The sequence below is a fragment of the Ochotona curzoniae genome, unplaced genomic scaffold (genome assembly GCF_017591425.1).
Source record: "Ochotona curzoniae isolate NIBS_2020 unplaced genomic scaffold, NIBS_Ocur_1.0 scaffold_4701, whole genome shotgun sequence".
In the NCBI taxonomy this organism is placed as follows: domain Eukaryota; kingdom Metazoa; phylum Chordata; class Mammalia; order Lagomorpha; family Ochotonidae; genus Ochotona; species Ochotona curzoniae.
Genome location: NW_024467122.1, coordinates 27,531,133 through 27,558,129, shown reverse-complemented (window position 1 = coordinate 27,558,129; position 26,997 = coordinate 27,531,133). Strand labels below are relative to the sequence as shown.

The following is a 26,997-nucleotide window of genomic DNA, read 5'->3' as shown; positions in this document are numbered from 1 at the left end:
AAATAAAAAATACATCTTTAAAAACAGCAAAGACATACTTGGGCCCAGTACTGAAGCACAATAAATTAAGCTGTCACTTGCCATATCACTATTCCCATATGATCACCCATTCCTAGCTCCATTTCTAGTTAGCCTTCTATCTTAACCCGTTTACTGTTACTATAATAAAGAACCAGACTATGTAACTTACACAAACTACACGTTTATTTGGCTCAGGATTCTGCAGGCTGAAAAGTTTGAGCATGGTGCTTGGGATTGGCACCTGTGAGGGCCTTCCTGCTGCACTACAAAGGAATGTGCTAGGACAGGTGTGTCTTCTATACTCATAAAATCACTAATGCCATCACGGTGACCCATACTGATGATGCTACTTAGTCCTGATTACCTCCAAAATGCACTTCCAGCAAATATCATGAACATATGAACTTGTAGATTAAATTTCTGATATATAAACTTCAGGGAACACACCCAAATCATAGTACTTGCATACATCTCTATGCCAAAAGACTTTTATAATGCCATAGCATCTGCCTGCATTTTTTCTTTTTCAAGGTTTATTTATTTGAAAACCAGAGTGACAGGTGCTGAGAGAAGTGAGAGAAGGCTTTGATTTGCTGGAACACCCAAAAAATGGCCACAATGATCAGATCAATTTGAGCCAAAGCGAAGAAGTGCCCAGAACTCTGTCCAGATCTCCAACACGGGTGGCAGGAAGTCAATGCCATCTTCTGCTCCCAGCAGGCACATTAACAGGGAAACGGGTCAGAGACAGAGCAGCTGGCGCTCAAACTCACATTCTCATATAGGATCTGCCACATCATAACCCTTTGATCTCTGCCAACATGTTAGCGACGGTGGCTGATGCTCTTTTTTATAACAAGTTCTAATCTAAGTGAGCTTTGCTTCCTCTCTTTCTGTTGATCTTCACTTACCCACACTGAAAAAGTTCTTCCACCCATATCTACCTTGTATCTTTTTTTTCAAAGATTTATTTATTCATTTATATTGGAAAGGCAGATATACAGAGAGGAGGAGAAACAGAGAGGAATATCCTCGGTCCACTGGTTCACTCCCCAAGTGGCCGCAATAGCTGGAGCTGAGCCAATCCAAAGCTAGGAGCCAGGAGCTTCCTCCTGGCCTCCCAAGTGGGTGCAGGATCCCAAGGCTTTGGGCCATCCTCAACTGCTTTCCCAGGTCACAAGCAGGGAGCTGGATGGGAAGTAGAACTGCTGGGATTAGAACTGGCACCCATATGGGATCCTAGTGCATTCAAGGCGAGGACTTTAGCCACTAGGTCACAGCGCTGGGCCCGAAACTTTTTTTTAAATAACATTTACTTATCTTAGTTAACATTTAAAATACTTCTCTGTCCACTCTCCTGAGCAACATAATAGAAGCTTACCTACTACAGTGCCTTACAAACAATAACAAACTGGTCAATACTAACTGGCTAACTAAATCATTAAAAATGCAAGTGAAACTGCTATTGTGGCTTTCCAGATTAAGCTGCCACCTGCAATGGCAACATCCAATATGGGTACCAGTTCCAGTCCCAGCAGCTCCACTTCCAGTCCAGTTCTCTGCTAACAGCTAGGAAAGCAGCAATAGATGGCCCATATACTTGAGTCCCTGCAGCTACACAGAAGAATGGGTTAAAGCTTCTGGATCCTGGCCCAGCAATGCATACTACAGCTATTCAGGGAGTGTATCAGTGAGTAAAAGGCCCGGAGGAATGGCCTAGCAGCTAAAGTCCTCACCTTGAACACGCCGGGATCCCATGTCAGCACTGGTTCTAAACCCAGCAGCTCCACTTCCCATCCAGCTTCCTGCTTGTGGCCTGGGAAAGCAGTCGAGGACAGCCCAAAGCTTTGGGACCCTGCACCCATGTGGGAAACCTGGAGGAAGTTCCTGGCTCCTGGCTCCTGGCTCCAGATCGGTACAGCACTGGCAGTCGCACTCACTTGGGGAGTGAATCATTGGACAGAAGCTCTTCCTCTCTCTCTCCTCCTCTCGGTATATCTGACCTTGTAATAAAAATAAATAAATCTTAAAAAAAAAAGAAAATTTGTCTCTTTCTCTCTCCATAACTCTACCAACCCACACCCATATGGAATGCCAGCACCCTAGCATTACCTGCTCTGCCACAGTGATGGCCCCAATAAATAAATATTTTTTAAAATGTAGTAGCCAGCCAAAATTCACAACTGTGAAGTAAGCAGATAAGTTATGACTACAGTGATAGAATCCCATATGGGCTCCAGTTTGAGTTTTGGCTACTCCTCTTCCAATCCAGCTCTTTTCTAACATGACTGGGAAAACTGCAGAAGATGGCCTAAGTTCTTGGTGCCTGAAACTCCAATAGGAGAAAAAATGAAGCTCCTGGCTCCTGGCTCCTGGCTTTGTACAGGCCCAGCCCTGGCCACTGCAGACATTTGGGGAGTGACCCAACATAGTTTTTCCTCTCTACCTCTTTCTCTCTGTCCCTTTCTTTGTAAGTTTGCTTTATAAATAAATAAAATAAATCCTTCAATAAAATGCATCTTTTTAGAAGTTGTCTTATCCAAATGAAGTTTAGACTGTCACCAAGAAAAATGAACTGAGAGAAGACAGTAGACTTTCTGCTGTGGTCAATCTTTAAAAATGGGAATGGAAATACTAAAGTAAATAGACAGGGCCTGGCCCTGTGGCCTAGCGGCTAAGGTCCTCACCTTGAACGTGCCAAGATCCCATATGGGCGTCGGTTCTAATCCCAGTAGCTCCACTTCCCATCCAGCTCCCTGCCTGTGGCCCGGGGAAGGCAGTCGAGGACGGCCCAAAGCTTTGGGACCCTGCACCCGCGTGGGAGACCCGGAAGAGGTTCCTTGTTCCCAGCTTCAGATTGGTGCAGCAACAGCCATTGTGGTCACTTGGGGAGTGAGTCATCGGACGGAAGATCTTCCTCTCTGTCTCTCCTCTCTGTATATCTGACTTTGTAATAAAAATAAATAAATCTTTAAAAAAATAGACAAAATTGTTTTTCACTTGGAATCTTTTCTAAAATGTCATTTTCTGAACTCTACACCCAATCAGTAGAAACAGAAGCTATGTAAGAAACACTGCATCTGTATTCTAAATAATTTCCTCAGAATGATTCCTATGCACAATAATAATCCAATCTGCTTTACAGGATACAAACAACAGAAACAGCCTTCGCATTTAGTTGTGCATGGATAACTTAACATCCCTTGATCCTCAATAAACAGCAACCTCAATGTGCCACATCACCCATAAACACACAGCACTCTGTTCTCACAACCCTCATGGAATTCCCCAGCCAACCACCAACATAAGGGACATTACACACAAAAGCTTTCATTGTGAAATGAAAACTGACTTGAAATCTCTACAAACAAAGCACCTGAAGTAGTTCAGTACCACAGACATCGTTTACCCTTCAGAGGAGTTTATATAAAATGGTTATTCCAGAAGTTCAGCTTTACAAAAATGTAGCATTTTTTCAGAATAATTTAAATATCACTTATTCTCAGCTATCCCATTTCTCACTGAAACATCCAAAATACTTACACAATTTCCAATTTAAAACCATGTGAAAAATCAGATCTAAAGTTCATCACTAATAATTTTAAGTCAGATTGGATTTCAAAAGCAGAAAGCGACCTGCATGAATTTCCGTTTCCAGACTGAATTCATTATTTAAAATTACATTTTCAGAATCATTTCAAATCATTTTTTGTTAATTATTACTCACCTCCTCTTTCAGAAGATAATTTATCATTACATCCCAGGAAATTTTCATTTTGTTATCCCTTTGCTTTGTTCCTTAACACGTTCTGAAGAGTGCAGTGTGAAGCATCGTTTCATTGGCGAATGGTCAGCTAAGTAACTACAAGTCCTCCAGAAGAGGAAGGCCAAATTGAGAATAATTTATATACCTATATATTTTTTTAAATATCTGTAAGAAAATCCAAAAATGAAATCATTGCTTATTTTTTCTCCAAATTTCTTCTTATCACCCAAATGTTGGGTGACAGGAACACTTCTACTTTTCTTCTGTCAGTTTCCCCCTCCCCCCAAAAAAAAACAATGAAAAAGTTTTTGAAAATCATCTGAAAGGCAGTGCAACATCGAAAGAGGGAGAGAGGCAGAAGCAGATCTCCCATCCACTGGCTCACTCCTCAGATGCCCCCAACCAGCCACGACTGCTGCTGGAGGAGGAGCCCGGAACTCCACCAGGGGCTCCCACAGAGTTGGTAGGGATCCAGGCACCTGAGCCATTGCCTTCTCCTTCAAGGTACACGTAAGCAGAGAGCCAGACCACAGCAGGATAGCCAGGAGTGCCAACCGGTCACTCAGAAGTGGGTGCAGGTGACCCAAGCAGCGCCTTCACAGCTGCACCACAGTGCCAGTCCCAAGGAAAGCCACTTTCTAGTTTGTCAGCAACTGTCCAGTTACAATCGGCAAGCACTACTAACTCCTTAGCTCTTCACCTGACTGGTCTCCCTTGAATTAAGTAAGTTACATCCTGGTTAGGACACAAAAGCCAACACACACCAAAAAAAGTTCTTGAAAGTAAACATACATGTTAGAAAATAAAGGTCAACTGTTTGCTCTCAGAGTATGCTTAGAAAGGAGCAGACATAATACTTTCATTGTTTCTTGGACTGCGTGACCCAGAACAAGTCAATTAATTCATTCCTGCCTTGTTTGCACACCTGTAAAGATAATAACAGTGCCACCTCACAGGAATGATCCAGTGCTAATAATGGAAAATTTCTGGATGTTTGTGATAAGTTCGCCCTTTGATTATGTATATTTAAGCCAAGAGATTTGTCTTGAACAACAACAACAGCTACTTCAGGAGTAATATTAGTTTTAGACAAATGTAAAGTGATCTTTAAAGTGCCCAAACGGAAGAAATCCCATTGAAAATTAATCTTTTATTCTTTCAGCATTGAGCCGTAGTTGGAAGAAAGCCACAGTTGTATACTTTACTCCCCCCACACACCAAAATAATAATATCTTCTCCACAGGGTTGCTTTAAGAATCAAATGAGGAAATGTCTGTAACACTTTTATCTAGGACTTAAGAATTTAGCGTTCCAAAAAAATGGTAATTACTGAAATAGGATTCACCAAAAAAAAAAAAAATTCAAACATCCCTCACTGTACGGATGAACAGCAGCTAATAACTTCTTAAAGTCCAGAACACGAGGTAAAATCCCAGAAGCAATGTTGGAACAGCTGCGGAACAATACCCTAGTCCAACCTGCATTATTTATTTTCATTTCTTGATTTCACCACACAAGCCTTAACCTCAGGGCAAGCGCTCGATCTGCTCATGCGCGCTCACCCCTCCCAAACATAGCGGCCGACTCGTGCGCCTGCGTCGTGACCTAGGTTCAGCGCATGCGCCGCGCGGGACGGCTGGATTGAAAGCCATGGCGTGGGTTCCTGCGGCGGAGTCCGCGGTGGAGGAGTTGATGCCCCGGCTCTTGCCGGTGGAACCCTGCGACTTGACGGAAGGTTTCGATCCCTCGGTGCCCCCGAGGACGCCCCAGGAGTACCTGCGGCGGGTCCAGTGAGTGCCTTGGCCCTGCGCGGGTCCCGCCTCCATCCCTGTCCCATGGGGTCCACCGGGGCTCTCCCCGTTACGTCGCAAGCGGCCAGTTTCCTTTTACCTTGATTGCAAACACGAAGATGTGTGTTCTTGGGTTTCTTAGCTTTTAATCTAGATCACTTGGGGCATTCCGTGGTTAATGCCCCACTTGGAACTCAGAATGGCTTTTCTGATTTCATGGTGAACTGTGGGTGTGGGTCACATGGACGGACCACAATAGTAAATGTCTTTGCATTTGTTGCTTATTTGTAGGATCGAAGCAGCGCAGTGCCCAGATGTGGTGGTAGCTCAGATTGACCCAAAGAAGTTGAAAAGGAAGCAAAGTGTGAATGTTTCTGTGAGTTTTTATAATCAAATGGGAGTATCCCTCATACACCATACACACAGACATTAAATAAGTTACTTAGTTAAAACAATTTTAAAAATTAATTAATTAAATTTCTTATGGTATCCTCTATTCTTAAGGAACCTTTTTCGAGTTCCATTTTTCTAATTGTTCCACTAGTGGTTAGAGTGTAATTTGTGTGTTCTGACTTTGAGTTTCTTTTTTTAACTTTTAAATTAAGAGCATAGCTTTTTCGCGTTATCTACATTGCCATGATCTCTCCCTCTTTTTTCTTAATTCTTTCACTGGAAAAGCCGCTGTTTTGCTCCCCAAGTGGCTGATAGGGCTTAGCCAATCCGAGGGAAGGAGCCATGTGCTTCCTGCCTGTCTTCTGTGTGGGTGCAGGAACCCAAGGCTTTGGGCCATCCTCGCTGGCTTTTCCAAGCCACAAGCTGGGAGCTGGGTGGGAACTGCAGCAGCAGGAATAGGAGCTGGAGCCCATATGGGATGCAGGGGTCTCAGGCAGAGGATTACCCTGCTATGCCATTATGACATCCTGTTTTTTGTTTTTTTAACAATAGAAAACTAATCTCTTAACTCTTTTCTAAGTACTTACACACTTTGGACTTCTTTTCCCCCTAATTTACCCAGCAAGTAAGAGCAATAAAGTGGTTATTTTATTGTAAAGGTTTATTTATTTTAATTGGAAAGTCAGATTTACAGAGAGAAGGGGAGACAGAGAGAAAGAATTCCATCCACTGATTCATTCCTCAAATAACAGCAAATACCTGAAGCTGAGCTGATCCGAAGCCAGGAGCTTCTTCCGAGTTTCTTACACATGGGTGCAGGGACTCAAGGCTTTGGGCCATCCTTAACTGCTTTCCCAGGCCACAGGCAGGAAGCTGGGAAGGAAGTAGAGCAGCTGGGATATGAATCAGTACCCATATGGGATCACAGCACGAGCAAGGCAAGGACTTTAGCCATTAGGCTACCGCCCCGGGCCCAAAGGTGGTTATTTTATTAAATAAGTTGTACCAGGTTCTGGGACTATAATACAGGAACAGATAAGATTTCAACCCTGACAGAGCCTACATTCTCCTGAAGAAGTCAGAGTAAACAAACACAAAATTAAGATTATATATTGCAGACATTGCTGTGAAAATGTAAACATTGATAATATTCAGCTTAGGATGCGCATATTAGAATCCTGGCCACTCTGCTTTTGATCCTGCTTGCTGGGATGTCCCTGGGAAGCAGCAGTTGATGACCCAGGTACTTGAGTTCCCAACACCCACCTGGGAGATTTAGGCACAACTCCTGTTCCGTCTGTTGAGAAGCCAGCCAGGAGATGATATTGTGGCACTGCAAGTTATTGGCTGTCTGCAGTGCTGGCATCGTAGCACATCAAGTCCCAGCTGTTCCAGTTCCTGTCCAGCTCCATGCCAGTGAGGATGACCCTGGCGCGTGGGTCCCTCCTGCCTTCCTGCCTGGCTACTAGCTTTGGCATAGCCCAGCTCTGGTTATTACAGCCGTTTTTTTTTTTTTTTTTTTTTTGTCTTATTTGTTGTTCATCTTAATGTCACATTTACTTTGCAGAGGCATGGATTCTAGTTAAAGCACTAACATTGAATCTAACATCTTTTCAACTGATCTCTAGCTTTCAGGCTGCCAGCCTGCACCTGAAGGTTACTCTCCAACTCTTCAGTGGCAACAGCAACAAGTGTCACAGTTTTCAAGTGTTCGTTGGGTAAGTGTCACATTTAATCAGATTCATTTCTTACACTGTAATTGTAAAACTAAGATTTGTGATTCTGAAATATGCAAAATATTTAGGCATGCATTGCCAACTCAGCACTATATAACATATAGTGTGAAACATTTTTCCAAGTTTTAAGAAGATTATTAATTTTTTCTTCCTTTAGAGTGTGAACAAACATAGAAGTCACTGGAAGTCACAGCAATTGGACAGTAATGTGACCATGGTATGTAATCTCAATTTATGAACTATTTGATAGTCCCTATTTACTTACAGTTTTTAAAAGTTCACTTTCTTAGTGCGTATTATTTTTAGTCTCTTCTATATATACCATTGTTAGTAATATACTCAGTAGTTAAGGTGTTAGTTTCATAACAGTTTTAATCTATAAGCGTTTGCAGGATTTAGATGGGTAACTGGTTAGCCTTTGCAAATCCTTTTTTTTTTTTTTTTTTTTTTTTAAAGATTTATTTTTTATTATTTTTGTTATTGGAAAGGCGGATGTACAGAGAGGAGAGACAGAGAGGAAGATCTTCCATCCGATGATTCACTCCCCAAGTGAGCGCAACGGGCCGATACTATGCCGATCCGAAGCCAGGAGCCTCTTCCGGGTCTCCCACGTGGGTGCAGGTTCCCAAAGCTTTGGGCCGTCCTCGACTGCTTTCCCAGGCCACAAGCAGGGAGCTGGAAGGGAAGTGGGGCTGCCGGGATTAGAACCGGCGCCCATATGGGATCCCGGGCGTGCAAGGCGAGGACCTTTAACCACTTGCGCCACCGCGCCGGGCCCCTAAATCCTTTTTTTAAAAATTTTTTTATTTTTAGATTTTTATCAGAAAGGCAGATCAAATTTTACAAAGGGAAGGAGAAAGAGACAGACAGTTCCTTTTTACACTGGTTCGCTCCCCAAGATGCCGCCATAGCTGAAGCTGAGCCAATCCAAAGCCAGGAGCTAGGGGCTTCTTCTGGGTCTCCCTGTGGATGCAGGGTCCCAAGGCTTTGGGCCATTCTCCCCTGCTTTCCCAGGCCCCAGGCAGGGAGATGGATGGGAAGTGGAGTAGCCAGGACACAAACTGATGCCCATATAGGTTCCCAGTGCGTACAAGGCAAAGATTTTAGCAGCTGAGCTGTTGTGCTGGACCCTGCTAATTCTTAGTTCCTTCTGGATGTTTACATTTTAGGAAATAAGTACATTTTCACAATTTATAAAAGATTGAATTTGGGAGCGGGTATTGAGACTAATAGTTAAGACACCATTTAGTATGCCTGCCTCCCCCATCACAGTACTTGGGGTTAAGTCATAACTCTATTCCCATTTCTATGTCCTTGCTAATGCAGCCCCTGGGAGACTATTTCTTAGGGCTGAATGGATGGGTCTCTGCTAACCACCTGGGAGGCCAATGGAGTTCCCTGCTGCAGGCTTCAGTCTGGCTTAGCATTGTCTTTTGGGGAAATTTGGGGAATGAACCAGCTGATGAGAGCTCTGTTTCTGTTTTTGTTTCTCTCTATGCATGTATGTCTATCTACATATTAAATAAATAATAAAAGCAAATTTCAAAACTTGTTGAATTTTCCTGATGAATTTATGGTGTCATGCAGGAAACCCATACATAAATTTTTAGCCTATGGTATCTATTTCATAATAAAGGGACATAGCATTGAAGCATGTCATGCACACAACAGAGTTGTATTCCTTGCATTTTATCAGCTTAGAGATAATTTTAACTTCTTCACTAAGTGTGTTAAATCCAGAGTCCTGGATAAAAAAAATTCGGAGAGGGACTAACACTGTAGTATAATAGGTCAAGCAGCTTGTTATAACACCAGCATCCTGTATCAGGGTGCTGCTTCATGTGATGGCTCAGGTACTTGGGCCCTTCCCACCTACATCCTAACACAGTTAAGTCAATCACAGTCTATCCCTCTAGTAGATTATAGCAGTTATAAGTGTAATCATTAGGGCCAAGAAAATGGCTCAATTTACTAATCAGCTGCCTACACATGCTTGTATCACATATGATCCTGGTTGATGTCCCAGTTGTCTATTTCTCATCCAGCTCCCTGCTTGTGGCCCGGGAAAGCAGTAGAAGATGGTCTGAAGCCTTGGAACGCTACACCTACTAGGGAGACCAAAATAAGTTCCTGAATCATGGCTTCAAATTGGTTCAGCTCTGCCTGTTGCAGCTGCTTGGGAAGTGAACCGGTGGAGGGAGGATCTGTTTCTCTGTTTCTGCTTCTCTGTAAAATCTGATCTGCCTTTCCAATAAAAATAAGTACATCTTTTTTAAAAATATAAATAGATCCAAGAATGGTAGCCTAGCAGCTGAAGTCCTCAGCTTGTACACATCGTGATCCCATATGGGCCACAGTTCTATTGAGGCAGCCCCTTCCCATCCAGCTCCCTGCTTGTGGCCTGGGAAAGCAGTCAAGGACAGCTCAAAACCTTGGGACCCTGCACCCATGTTGGAGATCTGGAAGAGGCTCCTGGCTCCTTGCTTCAGATTGGCACAGTTCCAGCCATGAAGCCCCTTTGAGAGTGAATCATTGGATGGAAGATCTTCCTCTCTGTCTCTTTTCCTCTCTGTATATCTGCCTTTCCAATAAAAATAAATCTTTCAAAGGAAAAGTAAGCATTAAATTTAAATGGAAAATTTAAGAGTACTTGCTGATGGCAATTATGTAAATACACATTTTGATTTATTTATGTGCTTATCAAGCACTTACTGTGTATTTTTTAGAAGGTTTGTTTACTAGAAAGGCAGAGTAACCAGGTCAGTAGGAGGGACAAAGAGAGACCTTCTGTGTGTTACTTCATTTCCCACATGGTTGCATTAGCCAGAAATGGACCAGGTACTCTGTTCAGATGTCCTGCGTAGGTTGCAGAAGCCCAAGTGCTTGTCCTCTGTCACTATCCACTGGCTTCCCAGGGCGAGGCAAGAAACTGCATCAAGCAAAGTAGCTGAGCCATGAAGTGGCATGCCAATGTAGAATGCAATATCCACATATACTGCCCCATACTGATTTCCGTCTTTTTTCTTTTAACTGTTTATTTTTCCAAAAACAGAGTTTCTCTATAGAAAGAAAGGGAGAAAAAGAGATCTTCCATCCACTGCTTCACTGCTCAAATGGCCACAACAATTGGGGCTGAGCCAGGCTGAAGCCAGGAACCAGGAGCTTCATCTTGGTCTGCCACATGGCTACAGAGTTCCAGGGAGTTGGGCCATCTTCTACTGCTTTCCCCAAGGGCAGTAGCAGATTGGATTGGAAGTGGTGCAACTGAGACTTGAACTTGCATCCATGTGTGATACTGGCATTGCAGGCAGCAGCTTAACTCATTAGGCCACAATACCTGCCCACCCTCTTTACCCCCAGTTTCCATCTTTACCATCCTTTTTGGACATAAACTTTCTTGTTAGTGTCCATTAAAATGTGATCCACATATATCATCATCTAAGCTCTGTAATTCCAAGTGCTGTCATAAAAGACCACATGGCTTAAACAGAAATGTACAAGGACTTGGGGCATCCATTTGATTTTGCAAGCACATTGGCAGGGAGCTAAATAGAAACTGTTGCAGTCAGGACCCAAACCAGTGTCCTTATGGGATGCTGGTACAGCAGGAGGCACCTTTACCCACTGTGTCACAGGATCAGCCCCTCTGATAGCTTCTTTAAAAACTCTAATTTCAAATACGAACAGTCACATTCTGAGGCATTGGTGGCCAGGACCTCAACATGCAAATTTTGGAGACAGATAGTTTTACCTATAACTGACACTGTGTATTTGTGTTGTAGTGGTAGGGATATAAGGGATCCTTTTTGTTTTTATTGTTCAGCATAAAAATAAATACAGAGAAATTATTTTTTTTCTCTCTTAGCCAAAATCTGAAGATGAAGAAGGCTGGAAAAAATTTTGTCTGGGTGAAAGGTTATGTGCTGAAGGAGCCATTGGGCCAGCTACAAATGACAGTCCTGGAATTGATTATGTGCAAGTAGGTGACCATGTAGATAAATGGAGCATTTTCATTTTGTTTCTTTAGTTAGTGTAAATACAACCTGGGCCAAGTCCAGTCTGCAACCTATTTGTGTATACTCCATGACCTAAGAGCAAATTGGATGTTTTTATTTAAAAAATTATTAAAAAAAAAAAGTTACAGACAACATATGAGAGATCATATATAATGTGAGAAGCCTGAAATACTACTGGCTGTTTATGGAAAATATTCATGGTCTCTCAATTATTTTGTTGATTATAACTTACAAAGTAGCAAAAAAAAAAGTTTCCGAAACAGTTCATTGCAGATTGACTTGTTATTTCAGGTCTCGGTTCTGGAAGAATTTATGAATTAGATGCAGTGTGGAAATGACTCGGCACAGATCAAACAATGAGTTATGACTACTCAAGAAAACATGACATAATTGGAAAGATGCTTTAAAATGTATAATCAGTTGCATATTCTGGAGAGGAAATGCTCATCTGTAGGGGCCAGCATTGTGGCGTGAAGGTGAAGCTGCCACCTGTAACAGCAGCATCCTGCATGAGCAATGCTTTATGTGCTGGCTGCTCCACTTTTCTCTCTCTCTCTATTTTATGATACAGTTCCATAGGCTCTGGGATTTCCCCTCCCACAGAAATTTACCCTTTATTATTCCAATGGTATAGTCCTTCATAAACAGTCATAAGTCCATCATTCTGTTATTTAAGTGTATCCTGACATCGCAAGCATGGACAATGGCAGAGTCTAGCATCCTATTGTCAAGATATACTTAACAGTCCCATTGGGAGTCCGTGTTTGATTTGGAAGTAGAGAGGCATACTGCATTGTATCTTCACATCTGGATATGACAGTCTGTATTACACAGTTACTATGCATCCCCTTAAGTGAAAAGCCATAAAATAAAATGAACACCAGGAACAAAACTAGAAAATTTACAATAACAAGTTAAATAACATGCTTCTGGGTGGCCAATGTGTTGTTGAAGAAATGCATGTATTCCTATAAAACTCACTGCAAGGGATCCAGCTGGCAGTTGCTGCTTCGGAAACTGACATACTATATCAAAGTGCCAGTTCCAGCTCTGACTGCTCCGCTGCTGATCCACTTTCCTGCTATGTTCTTTTCAGGGAAGACAGGGAAGGATTACCCAAGTGCTTGAGCCACTGCCACCGAGCTGGAAAATTTAAATGGATTTTCAGGCTCCTGGCTTCAACCTGGACCAGTCTCAGCCATGCGGCCATGTGGGGAGTAAGCCAGTGAATGAAAGATGTGACTCCATTTCTCCTTTTCTCTCTCTCTGTCACTTTGCCTTTCAAATATAAAACTAAATAAGTCTTTTTAAAAAATGTGAAGAGCTTCAGAAACAAAAGGCCCAGGTGCTAACTCACACAGACACACCAAGTAAAAACAACAAACTAAAGACATCCCACAGAAAGGAAATAGAATTTATATTTGTTTGGCAAGCTGCCCGACCTACTGCTTAATAGAACTGATATTTTTCAAATGACAATATACTGGCAAAAAATTTATATAGTCACAGATATTTAGAGAATCTAAATTGGCACTTTCTTATACAACCTGTTATTCTTTTGAATACATTTTTTTTTTTAAAGATCATTTGCCTGAAAGGCAGCATTTAAGAGAGATGGAAAGACAGTTTCTACACAGATTCAATCCCCAAATCACTACAGCAGCTGGGCCTGGTCCAGAGTAATGACAGGATCCTGGAGCTCCATCGAGGAGTCCCATCTGGATGTTAGGGTCTAAGTACTTGGACAACTTCTACAGCTTTCCCAGGTGCATTAGCAGGGAGAAGGATAAGAAGGGGAGCAGCCAGGACTCAAACTGGGAATCTACCATGGGAGGCATGCACTGCAACTGGTAGTTAAACCCACTGCACCACAGTATTTGATATTACTTTTTCCAAATTATATCTTTTTAAAATTTTATTTTTTTTCTTTTTATTTTTTTTCTATTTTTTTTTAAAGATTTATTTTTATTATTTTTTATTGGAAAGGCGGATATACAGAGAAGAGAGAGAGAGAGGAAGATCTTCCGTCCAATGATTCACTCCCCAAGTGAGCACAACGGCTGATACTATGCCGATCCGAAGCCAGGAGCCTCTTCCGGGTCTCCCACGAGGGGGCAGGGTCCCAAAGCCTTGGGCTGTCCTCGACTGCTTTCCCAGGCCACAGGCAGGGAGCTGGAAGGGAAGCGGGGCTGCTGGGATTAGAACCGGCGCCCACTGGGAAAGCAGTCGAGGACGGCCCAAAGCTTTGGGACCCTGCACCCGCGTGGGAGACCCGGAAGAGGCTCCTGGCTTCGGATTGGCATAGCATCGGCCCGTTGCGCTCACTTGGGGAGTGAATCATCGGACGGAAGATCTTCCTCTCTGTCTCTCCTCTCTGTATATCCGCCTTTCCAATGAAAAAATAATAGAACCGGTGCCCATATGGGATCCCGGGCGTGCAAGGCGAGGACCTTAACCACTTGTGCCACCGCACCGGGCCCTCTTTTTAAAATTTTATACTTGTTGAACATTTAAGTTGCTATAAAAAAAACCTTGATTTTAAAATATATATATATAAATTTGAAAATGATTGTTAGTTCTATCAGTGCCTTTATGATAGCAGTTAAGGAGTTTTCTTTTACATTCTTTGCTTCTAAACAACAGTGTTGTAAGAAATTGAACAATTTATAAAAATATCTTCAAAAAATAAATTTATCAGTTTTAAAAAAGTGAAGCTCCTTTTTGTAACACATTTAGTAAATTTCACTCTCATCTTTTCTTTCAGGTTGGTTTTCCCCCCTTATTGAGTATTGTTAGCAGAATGAATCAGGTAAAATCTACTGTGTATATGTGCATTCTTTTGTTTGCAATGTGAGAGAAAGTATTTGAGTACATTTGCTGACTACTTAGAATGTGCGAGACCTTGTCCTAAGCTCTCCTGTGGTTCTTGTGTAATCCTCTCTACAGTCTGTGTCAGGAGTTAATATTGTCTTTTGTTTTTTGGTTTTTGGTTTTTTTTTTTTTTTTTAAGGATGAAAAATAAAATTTGAGGCTAAATGATCTCAAGTGATTTTCTTGGCATACTTGGAAGTGCTGGGACTCAGCATCCAAGCAGGTCTAACCTCAGAGCTAATGCTCTTAATCACATGCTAAAGTATTGTGTGTCTTTCGTTCTTAATCTTAGATCCCTGAACGTGAACTAAATAGTAAGGTTAGATTACTGTTTATATTTCTGGGTATTTTCCACTATTTTTTTGGATTGAAAAAATGGAATTTCTTGGATCAAAAGGAGAGAAATAGGAGGTCTAGCTATTCAGTGTTTTAGATATCTCACTTTTTTTTAAGATTCATTTTTTAAAAAAAGATTTATTTTTCTATTGGAAAGTCAGATATAAAGAGAGGAGGAGAGACAGAGAGGAAGATCTTCCATCTCTTGATTTACTCCCCAAGCGACCACAATGATCTCTGGCAAGGAGCCCGGAGCCTCTTCCAGATCTCCCACACGGGTACAGGGTCCCAAGACTTTGGGCCGTCCTTGAATGCTTTCCCAGGCCACAAGCAGGGACCTGGATGGGAAGCAGGGCGGCTGGGATTAGAACCAGCACCTATATGGGATCTCGGCAAGTCCAAAATAAGGACTTTATAGCCGCTAGGCTATTGTGCCAGGCTCAAGATTCATTCATTTTTATTGGAAAGGCATATGTACAGAGAGGAGAGACAGAAAGATTTTCCATCTACTGATTTACTCCCAAGTTGTCAGAATGTCTGGAGCTAAGCTGATTTGAAGACAGAAGCCAGGAGCTACAATCTTCCTCTGGGTCTCCCATGTGGGTGCAGGGTCTCAAGGCTTTGCACAGTTCTCTACTGCTTTCCCAGGTTGCAAGCAGGGAGCTGGATAGGAAGTGGAGCAGCCAGGATGTGAACAGACAATATGATATCCCAGCAGATGCAAGGTGAGGTTTTAGCTAATAGGCTATTGTGCCAGCCCCCAAAATAATTTTATTTTTGTAGATATTACCGAGGATGGTTTTCTTTTCGAGTTTGATAAATGCTGTGTAGCTGTGAAACAAGTCTTTAGATTTTTTTTTCCTTCAGTTTGGTACTTTAATTTAGCTTGACTTGAGAAATGGAGTAAAGGTATAGACTCTTTTTTGAAGTAGCTTGTAAAGTTTTTCAAACTGTGCTAGTAGTTACACACTAAATCCAAATATTTTAGTCCAGGAATTCATTGATAGTTGAGAGAGTAATCGTTTTCTTAAAAGCCTGTTTCTGGGGTCCCGGCGCAGTGGCCTAATGGCTAAAGTCCTAGCCTTGGAATTGCTAGGATCTATATCCATATGAGTGCTGAATCTATTTTTTTTTAATTTTTATTTATTTATTTTTATTGATTGATTGATTACATTGCGTTATGTGACACAGTTTTATAGGCACTGGGATTCCCCCCACCTTCCCCAAACCCCCCCTCCACCTTGTTGCATTACCACAGTTCAGATTCAGTTGAGATTCTTTCACTGCAAGCATCTACCAAGCATAAAGTCCAGCATCTTATTGTCCAGATAAGTTCAACGGCTTCTTGGGGAGACCATCTCTGGTCTGAAAGTAGAGTTGGCAGAGTATCATCCCGATCAATTAAAACCCCCGACATTACATCAGCAACAATTTAGAATGTTATGGAATTAGTTGACATGGTATTGAGTAACCAATATGTTAAAAGAGGAAAAAAAAAGAATGCAAGTTCTAAACCACATCCTGTGACTTCTACATTGACACTTCAATTATAAGTTTATATATAGCTGGGTTCTATACACCTTAAAATGGCTATAGATTAATATTCAGCTGTCTCATGTCTGTTTTAATTTTAGTATTTAGCAGTTTATAGCGTTGAAGCATAATTTTGCCGAGCCTGGCTGTTTTTTGGGTAGTCTAACTCTGTAACTCTAACAAGACATATGACAACAGTTTAGGTGAACAGTTTTAGGAGAGGTGTGCAGAGAAATCTTCAATACCCCAGTGAGAAGTAACTAATCTTTGTGTCCCACCCAGTGAGTTATAATTGCATCCCCGCTGACTGCTTTCTGTCTGTTTACAAACTTTCCTTATTGTTCTCTTTCTATTCTAGTTTTTTCATTTGTTTGTTTTGAGGGGTTTCTGGAGTGATCCTGATGGTCATTACGAGAGAGGGTGGAGACCCAAAGTTGGAACCAGGCAAGGACCAGAGAAAGCTCCTCTTCCTAGTCCCGAAGGAAGTTTACTGTTCTTCTGTTTCTGTGGACCGCTCAGTGCTCCTGGTTGTCATTCCGATGACCTTGGATCCTGTAAGGCAGGATTTGGGCTTCTTCCATCCCATGTGGGAGATCCAAATGGGGGTGGGTGACCTCTGAAGGCAATGAGTGTGGGTTCTAATCCCAGCAGCTCTGTTTCCCATCCAGCTCGCTGCTTGTGGGAAAGCAGTCCAGGACAGCCCAAAGCCTTGGGACCCTGCAATCATGTGGGAGACCTGGAAGAGGCTCCTGCCTCCTGGCTTCAGATTGGCACAGTTGCAGCCACTTGGGGAGTGAATCATCAGATGGAGGATCTTTCTCTCTGTATCTCCTTCTTTCTGTAAATCTACCTTTCCAATAAAAATAAATGAATCGTTAAAAATTTTGTTAAAAGCCCGTTCCCATTGGTGAATCTTCTACACTTGATCTTAGCCCAAAGTCTGAGAAACAATGTTGGTGAGTTTCCTAACCAGATTATTAGAAGTCACAGTTTTCTTTGGAAATCTGAGAAGTGGGACTATCTTCAATGTTGTTTTCTAACTAAACTTAACAGGACTCCTGTTGAATTGTCAGTGTTTTATGACTAACTTCTCTCCTCTTCCACCCACCTCCCCCTTCTTTTTAGGCAACAGTAACTAGTGTCTTGGAATATCTGACTAATTGGTTTGGAGAGAGGGACTTTACTCCAGAATTGGTAGGATTATATTTTTATTTTCTTAAAATATATGAAATGTGAGTGTACAGAATTCGTGTATGTACATATATATATAAGTAGCCCTGTGCCACAGTGGTAGTGTTGGACAAGAAGGACTGCCCGACAGTGGTGGTCCCCTTAGGTTATGTTGCCTAGTGTTGTTGTAGGCATCTTGGTTTTCTCTTTGTGATACACACAAAATGATGATGCTTTTCTCAGGTAGCGGCCCTGTCCTTCAGTGATACATGGCAGTATACCTATAATATGAAAAATCCTTGTTTATGGTACAATAAGGAATTTACACCAGAGTGTGTAATTCAAAACACAGCTTCCTTCATTGACAAAGTCTGGCTTTGTTGGGGCTGGGAATTTAAAAAGTCAACAAGGAGTTCATTTGTATTGTACAAGTTACTTAGTGCTGAGCAGTAACAGCGTGCTTGTGCTTAGGGGCTGGTAACAAGTCTGCAGACCCATTTTGAGTATCATTGGTTAAAGGAGTAAAAATGGCCTTGACATCTGGTCCACAAAAGAGTACCAGAAGCAACAGTACCAGCAATCACTGCATAAGAACTTTACCTGTAGTATTTCACTGGGCCCTTCAACAAGCACAAAGTTCAGTACCTCACTCAGTATTACACAATTCGAAGTCGGCAGAATCCAGGTTCAGCTCTGGGTAATCTGTTTCTATACTGTTACAGCTATGCTGCACTCTGTTTGTTTTGTTGCTTTATAGTCACAACTCCTTTTTTTTTTTTTTTTTTTTGCCTTCTTCAGACGTGGGTTGATTTGATGCATGTTTTTATGTGAGTTACCTGTTCTTTTATATTTGATTTTGAGAAACTTTGCCATCTTTGAAGTATACTAAATTTTGGGGAACAACAATTTCTCACAGTTGAAGGCATTTGCAAGAGGATCCAAAAATAATGTAGTAAAATGCTGTATGAATTTTTTCATAGCAGATAACTAGGCCAGTCACAGCATGATTTTGTTGTTGTTGTTGCTCTTAAGATTTATTTTTATTAGAAAGTCAGTATACAGAGAGGAGGAGAGACAGAAAGGAAGATCTTCCGCCCAATGGTTCACTCCCCAGGCGGTTGCAATGGCTGGTGCTGCACCAGTCTGAAGCCAGGAGCCAGAAGCCTCTTCCAGGTCTCCCACATGGAAGCAGGGTCCCAGGGCTTTGGGCCATCCTCTCCTGCTCTCCCAGGCTACAAGCAGGGAGTTGAATAGGAAGCGGAGCTGCTAGGATTAGAACTCGTGCCATATGGGATCCCGTCACATTCAAGGCAAGGACTTCAGCCTCTAGGCTACCATACTGGGCCCAGCATAGGATATTCTAAAAATGATTTACCCATCATGGTTCAGCGTTCATCAATTTAACTGTTGTTTAATCCTGTTTAGGGAAGATGGCTTTATGCTCTGTTGGCTTGTCTTGAAAAGCCTTTATTGCCTGAGGCCCACTCCTTAATCCGGCAGCTTGCAAGAAGGTGCTCTGAAGTGAGACTCCTAGTGGTAAGCTTCACCTTCCCTTTCGTTTCTTTTTTTTTTAAGATTTATTTTATTTTTTTATTGGAAAGTCAGATTTTCAGAGAGGAGGAAAGACAGAAAGATCTTCCATCCGATGATTCACTCCCCAAGTGAGCACAACGGCCAGTGCTATGCCGATCCAAAGCCAGGAGCCAGGAACTTCCTCCAGGTCTCCCACGCGGGTGCAGGGTCCCAAAGCTTTGGGCTGTTCTTGACTGCTTTCCCAGGCCACAAGCAGGGAGCTGGATGGGAAGTGGAGCTGCCGGGATTAGAACTGGCTTCCATATGGGATCCCAGCGCGTTCAAGGGCAGGACTTTAGCTGCTAAGCCATGCTGCCGGGCCCCCACCTTCCCTTTTCTAAAAGGAAAACGCCTAGCAATTCTTACAGTGCTGAAGAATTTCCATGGGATAGGAGAATTGCACATAGTTTGTTGGGATTATATTTGACCCTGTGACAAAAAAGTTCAAGACACCAGCAGTTTAAGTGTTGGTGTTGTTTTCCTGGGGTAAAAATGGAAATAGGTTTATAGTATCTGATGCAGCAGTAACCAAGCCTTTGGGGTCTGCCACATGTGGCTTCCATCCTCAAGCTCATCGCATGGTTCCAGATGGAACTGAAGTTTTGGGCATTGTTTCATTACAGGCACCTGAATGCATAGAGGGACCAAGGCCAATCCCCCTTTAGTTAGCCTTCCCACAGGTTCTGTAGGCACATCTAGCCCTTGGCTGCAGTTTACTCACATATCCATAAGGGACTGTGGGACATGCCTGCTTTGGGCTGCTTTTGGGCTTTGTTGTTTTCTGTTGGTTTCATCTCTTCAAAACACTTTCTTCTGATTAAATCATTCAATGACTCGTAGATCATGCAGTGGCATCATTTTCTTCAAGAAGTTTCTTGATTTTCATTTCTTCAGCTATATGTTAGTCATTTAATAGCATGTTGTTTAACTTTTTCGCGTTGTTAATTTCTTTTTTCTCCCGGATGTTGAGTTTGTTTTGTGGCTCTTCATTTAAGGGAATGTATAGTAGCTGTGTAATGGAGACTGTTATATCTAGTAACATGTCATTTAACTTAACTTCATGGCATTGTAAATTTCTATTTTTCTTTCTATTGTTGATTTTGTATCATGACTTTTCATTTGAGGGGATGTATAGTAACTGTGAAATGGAGACTAATATCCAGATGTGAGGATGCAGTGTGGTATGCATTTCTGTTTCCAGACAAAGATGGACTTACAATGAAACTGTTTACTATATCTTGACAATAGGATTCTGGATTCTCTGCCATTGTCCATGCCTGCAATGATGGACATATGACTGAGTATGAAGAACTATATGTTATAAATGATATAGAGGAAGCAGGTGGGAGGGAATTGGGGAGGGGATACGGGAATATGGAACTGTTTCATAAAATGATAGCAATAATAATAAAATGTAAAAAAAAAAAAAAAAAAAAAAAGGAACCCTAAACTCTTCAGTTTTCTCTGTTCAGAATCTTTTTTCCAGAATCTTTAGTAAAGGGTGATATTAACTGTTTTTCAGGGAGACATTAGCTCTACATTTTTTTCTTTGATGGTTTTTAATTCCATGTGATGATTATTTTGTGCTAACAGGGTTTTCATGTTTTACATGTTAAAATTCATTTCAAAATATTGATAAAAATAGACTATACTTAAAATTTTCTCTTTTGAAACTTCTTTTAGGACAGCAAAGATGATGAGAGAGTTCCTGCTTTGAATTTATTAATCTGCTTGGTTAGCAGGTACAGTTCATTAATCCTGGGTTTCTTCCTGTCTATTTATTGCTGAGTGTAGAACATGTTTACTTTTTTATTTATATATCTTCCATCCGATGATTCACTCCCAAAGTGACCGCAATAGCCAGTGCTGCACCTTTCCGGAGCCAGGAGCCAGGAACTTCCTCCAGGTCTCCCACACGGGGGCAGGGTCCCAAGGCCTCGGGCCATCCTTGACTGCTTTCCCATGCCACAAGTAGGGAGCTGGATGGGAAATGGAGTTGCTGGGATACGAACTGGCACCCATATGGGATCCCATATGTTCAAGGCGAGGGCTTTAGCCACTAGGCTACAACACCGAGCCCCTTCCAGTACCTTTTTAAAGCTTTACAATATATTTAAGCTGTGGGGAGATAAGTAATCTTGTGTCCATTCTTCCGTTTCTTCAACAAGGTATTTTTTTCAGCGTGCATACGTATGCAACATCTAGTTTCTTGACTTACAGTAACTTTGCAGTTAATGCTAACTGATTCATTTTAGGCACCTTGTACTGAGCATTTTTCCTAGTGCTATGTGATACAAATTTATTTAATTCTCATAAGTTAGTTACTTTATCAGCTTACCAGTGAAGAAACCATCACAGAGAGATTAAATACTTTGCCTACCATTGCAAAGCTTTTTAATGATAATTCTAAGTCCCAGAGTTAGGTAGCTTTACTCCAAAGCTAAGTTAAACTGTATTAATCTTATCTAAGCCAATACCTACTTTATCTGTTGGTAGTAGGGATTCAGTGAGAGGACACTTCAGTTATTTCCTGAGCACTTGAGGTTCAAGCTTTTTTTTTCTCTTTTGAAAGTCCAGTAATGTTAAGTAACTGACAGTTCAGTAAAGCAGTTATTAATAAAACAGGAGTCTTAAACATGGGTTTTGATTGCTAATCCATTCATTGTGCTTATGGTAAACTTGAGGAAATACTCAAGTGTATTGACCATGATTTTTCTCCTCAGAAAATTAGATAAAAAATTTTGAAAGTTTAAAACAATAAAAAGTTCTGAAGTTATAGGCTTAGAATATTTTTTTTAAAGATTTATTTTTATTATTTTTTCATTGGAAAGGCAGATATACAGAGAGGAGAGACAGAGAGGAAGATCTTCCGTCCGATGATTCACTCCCCAAGTGAGCGCAACGGGCCGATACTATATGCCGATCCGAAGCAGGAGCTCTTCCTCCGGCCTCCCACGCGGTGCTGGTTCCCAAAGCTTTGCCGTCCTCTGCTGCTATCCCAGCCACTGGCGGGAGCTGTAAGGGAAGCGGGGCGCCGGTATTAGAACCGGCGCCCATATGGGATCCCGGGCGGCAAGGTGAGGACCTTTAACCACTTGCGCCACCGCGCCGGGCCCCTAGGCTTAGAATATTTTTAAAAGATTATACGAAATTAAAAAAAAAAACAGTGCTGGTTCATGATGTGATTGCTGCTCCCAGACATGTGTTATCTCTTGTTCCAAGTCTTGTTTAAGGAGCTTCAAGGCAGTAACTGCTTTGCAGAAATAATTCATCCAAGTGAGGAGAAGCCTTTTTGGTTGGGATCAAATAGGAGCTCATTTAGCCACCTTAACAATTTTACCAAGAAGCATCTTTATAAATCTTGTTACGGGGATTCTTAAACACAAACATAACATTGAGCCCTGGAACCATCATCTGATCTCAACAAGTTTTAACCATTCTCTAGGGCATCTCATTTGTGCCCAGATGTACGTATTTGAAACAAATCCCAGAGATAACATTTCTTCTGATAGAAACTTTTTTTCAAATGCATGACTATAATAACTGATCGCCCGGTGTGGTAGCCTGAAGTCCTCGCCTTGTACACGCCAGGATCCCAAATGGGTACCTATTCTAATCCTGGTGGCCAAACTTCCCATTTAGCTCCCTGCTTGTGGCCTGGGAAAGCAATCGAGGATGGCCCAAAGCCTTGGGACCCTGCACCCGCATGGGAGACGGGGAAGAGTTTCCTGGGGGAGACACGGGCTCCTGGCTGCAGGTTGGCTGTGCAGCTGCATGGGGAGTGAATTTACAGCCGGAAGATCTTCGTCTCTATCTTTCCTCCTCTCTGTATATCTGATTGTCAAAAACAAAAGCAAAGAAACAAATACCTGGTAGCAAACCTAGCAAATTTTAGAATAAATCCACAGTGACACCTGATATCTTCGTCTGTTTCATATACTGTAATTGTCCCAGGGGTGTCTATTTCAGTAGTCCAAATCCAAAAAAAAAACCAATCATTAAATTTGTTTGATAATGTTTAAAGTGTCATTTTTTTTGTTTCGTTTTGTTTGTTGTCTGTCATTTATTTATTGAGGAAATTGGGCTATTTGACTTATAAAATGTCCCATGCTCTAGAATGTCTACCTTCATGGTGATATTCAGTGCATATTCGTGCTGTGAGTAGGTAGGTAGTCTAGGGACCTGATTGTATTGTTTGTGTGGTTGTGTAATAGCACTCAATGTGTGTTCCTATTTCACATCAGGAAGTACATGATCTCATCTTTCTACTTCTAGTGATGACAGAGTTGGTCAAGAGTTCAGGTGAAGTGCATACCTTTTACCTGTTTGGTATTTTGTGCCTAGATCTGTTATTTCATTAAATATTCAGTAATGCGAGGTTTTCTGCCATACCCAGTTACCATGATAGAATTTTTTTTCTGTAAAAAGCTGTTTGCCATCAATAATAGGGATACCCTGAAATAACAATTTGTACAATCAACCTGGGGGAGGCATTTGACTCAGCAGTTAAGGCACTGGCCAAAGGTCGGGCATGAGCCACCTGGTTCTATAACCTGGCTTGTTTTCCGACCCGACCCCGCCTCCTGCAGGTGTGAGTTATGGAAGGAGTGGTGATGTCTCAAGTAACTGAGTTCCTGCCATTCTCACAGGGGACCTGGACTGAATTTTCAGCTTCTAGCTTTAACCCAGCCCAGTCGCAACTCTTGTGGGTATTTGGGGAATACAACAGTAGAGTGGAGCTCTTTGTGTGTCTCTCTGTTTTACTGTCAGTCTCAAATAAAAAAAAATTTAAGTATTAAAACTAAAAAGGCATGGTACATGCTAGATTTAGATTCTTTATATATATAAATGTTTATATATTTTTTTAATTGGAAAGGTAGTCTCACAGAGAGAGACAAAGATCTTCCATCTATCTACCAGTTCACTCCCCAGATAGCTTAACTGCCAGAACTGAGCTACTCTAAAGCCAGGAGCCATGAGCTCCCTCCAGGTCTCCCACACCGGTGCAGAGTCCCAAAGCTTTGGACATCCTCCACTGCTTTCCCAGGACACAAGCAGGGAGCTAAAAGGGAAGTGGAGTAGCTGAGACATGAACCATTGCCCATATGGGATCCTAGTGCTTCCAAGTGGAGAATTAGCCTGTTAAGCCAATGTGCTGTCTCCAAGCTTTAGATTCTGCTCCTTTATTTTCTAATTTTTAAAAAAGATTTATTTATTTTTATTACAAAGTCAGATATACAGAGAGGAGGAGAGACAGAGAGGAAGATCTTCCGTTCGATGATTCCCAACTCTCCAAGTGAGCGCAGTGGTCGGTGCTGTGCCAATCTGGAGCCAGGAGCCAGTAACTTCCTTCTGGGTCTCCCACACAGGTGCAGGGTCCCAAAGCATTGGGCAGTCCTCAATTGCTCTCCCAGGCCACAAGCAGGGAGCTGGATGGAAAGTGGAGCTGCCAGGATTAGAACTGGCACCCATGTGGGATCCCGGCGTGTTCAAGACGAGGACTTTTAGCTGCTAGGTCACGCAGCCGGGCCCCTATTTTCTAATTTTTAAAATAAATGACAGGTGGTTTGTGAGTTTTCTAAGAAAACCTATAAGGTTATTTTAATTTTTTAATTATCCCTGTATCTTAAGCCCGTGGCATCATTCTTTCTAATGCTTAGATTGTTGTATCTTTGAGCAGTGCAGTGACTAGTCTGTTACTATGTCCTTTTGACCCAACCCTTGGTGGTCTCTTACACCTTTATAAGTTTCTGATACGCCAATATGTCTCAAATACACCTGGACTCCATATATGGCATCCATATGTGGAAACCACACTTGGAACAGTAGAAAAGCTGCAAATTAGTAAGCGGGTCATTGCTCTTAGGCCTTTGCACTTCACAGAGCAGTGTTGTATTTTTCTTTTTTTTAGAGAGAGATAATATTCTGATTTCAAATGAACATTTTACTTTTAATTTCTTTACCTTTTTCTTTCTTTTTAAAATATTTCTTTATTTTCAAAGGCAGATTTATAGAGAGGATAGAGTGAGAAGTCTTCCATCTGCTGGTTCACTCCACATAGCTGCAACAGCCAGGGCTGAGCTGATCTGAAACTGGGAAGCGCAGCTTCTCCCAGGTCTCCCATAGGGAAGACCCACAAGGGCTTGGGTGCCATCCTCTGCTGCTTTTCCCAGGCCATAAGCAGAGAGCTGGATGGGGAGTGGAGCAGCCAGGACATGAGCCAGTGCCTATATTAAAAAAAACAAAAAAGAAAAAAAAACACAAAAAATTTTACACAGAACTTTCCACTTACTCTCATGGGATATGTTCCAAGACCTCAAATAAATGCTGGAGCCCTCAGATGGTACTGAACTCTGCAAATATAGTTGCATTTGTACACATACAAGTGGTAGAATGCTAAACAATCTGTTCAATGCCTTTTTCTCACTTAGTAAATCTAGAAAGCATACCAGAACATTGTAATTTTTTTCTTTCTTATAGCTTCATAATGTTCTGTATAAAGGAACTGTAATTTAGCTAACCAGCTGACTTATTGATTGCCATTTGAGTTATTATCTATCTCTTGCTGTCACAAGTAATGTTGCAATTAGTATGTTCATGTTCATTATTCCATTTTTTTTCACCTAGGTATTTTGATCAACGTGATTTAGCTGATGAACCATCCTGAAGTAGCTGACCCCTCAGGGATTAAAGAGCTTTCTGATGAAGATACCCCAAAACTGAGCGAGTCAATGCCAGTTCAAGGACAGTTTGCGTCACATCTTCAGCGCTGTGTCAAGGGTCTTCGTCTTAACTTGTACAACTCAAGTTCATACTAAGAATAGAGACTGTATTAATTTGGATGTTTGAAATATCTAGGGAAAATCCCACTTGGATTTTGAAAAACGATCTGAATAATCTGCAATCACGTACGATTATAACCAATTGAGTGTCATTCATTGTTGAAACAGCCTGAGTAAAATGCATATGGTCCTCGGTGCTTTTCCTTGTTTACATAATACATAAAATATCTTGCTGGGGCCCGGCGCAGTGGCGCAAGTGGTTAAGTCCTCGCCTTACACGCCCGGGATCCCATATGGGCGCCGGTTCTAATCCCGGCAGCCCCGCTTCCCTTCCAGCTCCCTGCCTGTGGCCTGGGAAAGCAGTCGAGGACGGCCCAAAGCTTTGGGACCCTGCACCCGCGTGGGAGACCCGGAAGAGGCTCCTGGCTTCGGATCGGCATAGTATCGGCCCGTTGCGCTCACTTGGGGAGTGAATCATCGGATGGAAGATCTTCCTCTCTGTCTCTCCTCTCTGTATATCCGCCTTTCCAATGAAAAAATAATAAAAATAAATCTTTAAAAAAAAATAAAAAAAAAAATATCTTGCTGAAAATATTTTGGTTACTAGAATTGTTTCTTGGAGCAAATTAAAAGACAACACAGTGAATATGTTTAGCGTTTGAATTAAAATCTAGATTAAATGGAAGACTTGTTCATAGTCAACAACAAATTAGATATTTTCTATTTAAGCTCACTACTTTTATATATATTTATTTATTTTTAAAGATGTATTTAATTTTTTTTGTAAATTCAGGTTGTTGTTTTTTTTTCAGACAGAAAAGTTTATTTGCGAAGGGCCGAGGTGAGCAGGGAAGGAGAGGGAAGGAGAAAGCACCTCCGGAGAGAAGCCAGGAGGTGGGGTGCCTCTTGAAAGAGGAAAGAGAAAGACAACACTAAATTCAGTTTTATAGAGAGGAGGAAATTCACTCCCCAAGTGGCTTTAACAGGCGGCACTGCGTTGATCCGAAGCCA

The 26,997-nt window shown here is 41.8% G+C and overlaps 1 protein-coding gene across 5 annotated transcripts; it reads left to right on the top strand.

Annotated features, from left to right (window-relative positions):
- The first annotated feature begins 5,382 nt into the window (after positions 1-5,382).
- Positions 5,383-26,221, top strand: GEMIN2 (gem nuclear organelle associated protein 2). 5 transcript variants are annotated; one of them, XM_040969277.1, is made up of 10 exons: positions 5,383-5,577; positions 5,869-5,953; positions 7,599-7,688; positions 7,864-7,923; positions 11,572-11,685; positions 14,487-14,531; positions 17,588-17,656; positions 19,058-19,168; positions 20,888-20,946; positions 25,832-26,221. In XM_040969277.1, the coding sequence occupies exons 1-10, from the start codon at positions 5,438-5,440 to the stop codon at positions 25,869-25,871; spliced, it is 813 nt and encodes a 270-aa protein (XP_040825211.1). In that variant the 5' UTR covers positions 5,383-5,437; the 3' UTR covers positions 25,872-26,221. The 5 variants fall into 5 exon arrangements, with proteins under 5 accessions (XP_040825211.1, XP_040825212.1, XP_040825214.1 ...); XM_040969278.1 differs by lacking the exon at positions 14,487-14,531 and having other exon boundaries at positions 5,408-5,577; XM_040969280.1 differs by lacking the exon at positions 20,888-20,946 and having other exon boundaries at positions 5,408-5,577.
- Positions 26,222-26,997: the final 776 nt, after the last annotated feature.

What these genes read in the sequence shown, in the direction of transcription:
- GEMIN2 (XM_040969277.1), top strand. Translation starts at nt 5,438, where the DNA reads ATGGCGTGGGTTCCTGCGGCGGAGTCCGCGGTGGAGGAGTTGATGCCC. An exon ending in GAGTACCTGCGGCGGGTCCA is followed by an intron (nt 5,578 to 5,868) that starts GTGAGTGCCTTG and finishes GCTTATTTGTAG; the next exon opens with GATCGAAGCAGCGCAGTGCC. An exon ending in TTGTTAGCAGAATGAATCAG is followed by an intron (nt 14,532 to 17,587) that starts GTAAAATCTACT and finishes CCTTCTTTTTAG; the next exon opens with GCAACAGTAACTAGTGTCTT.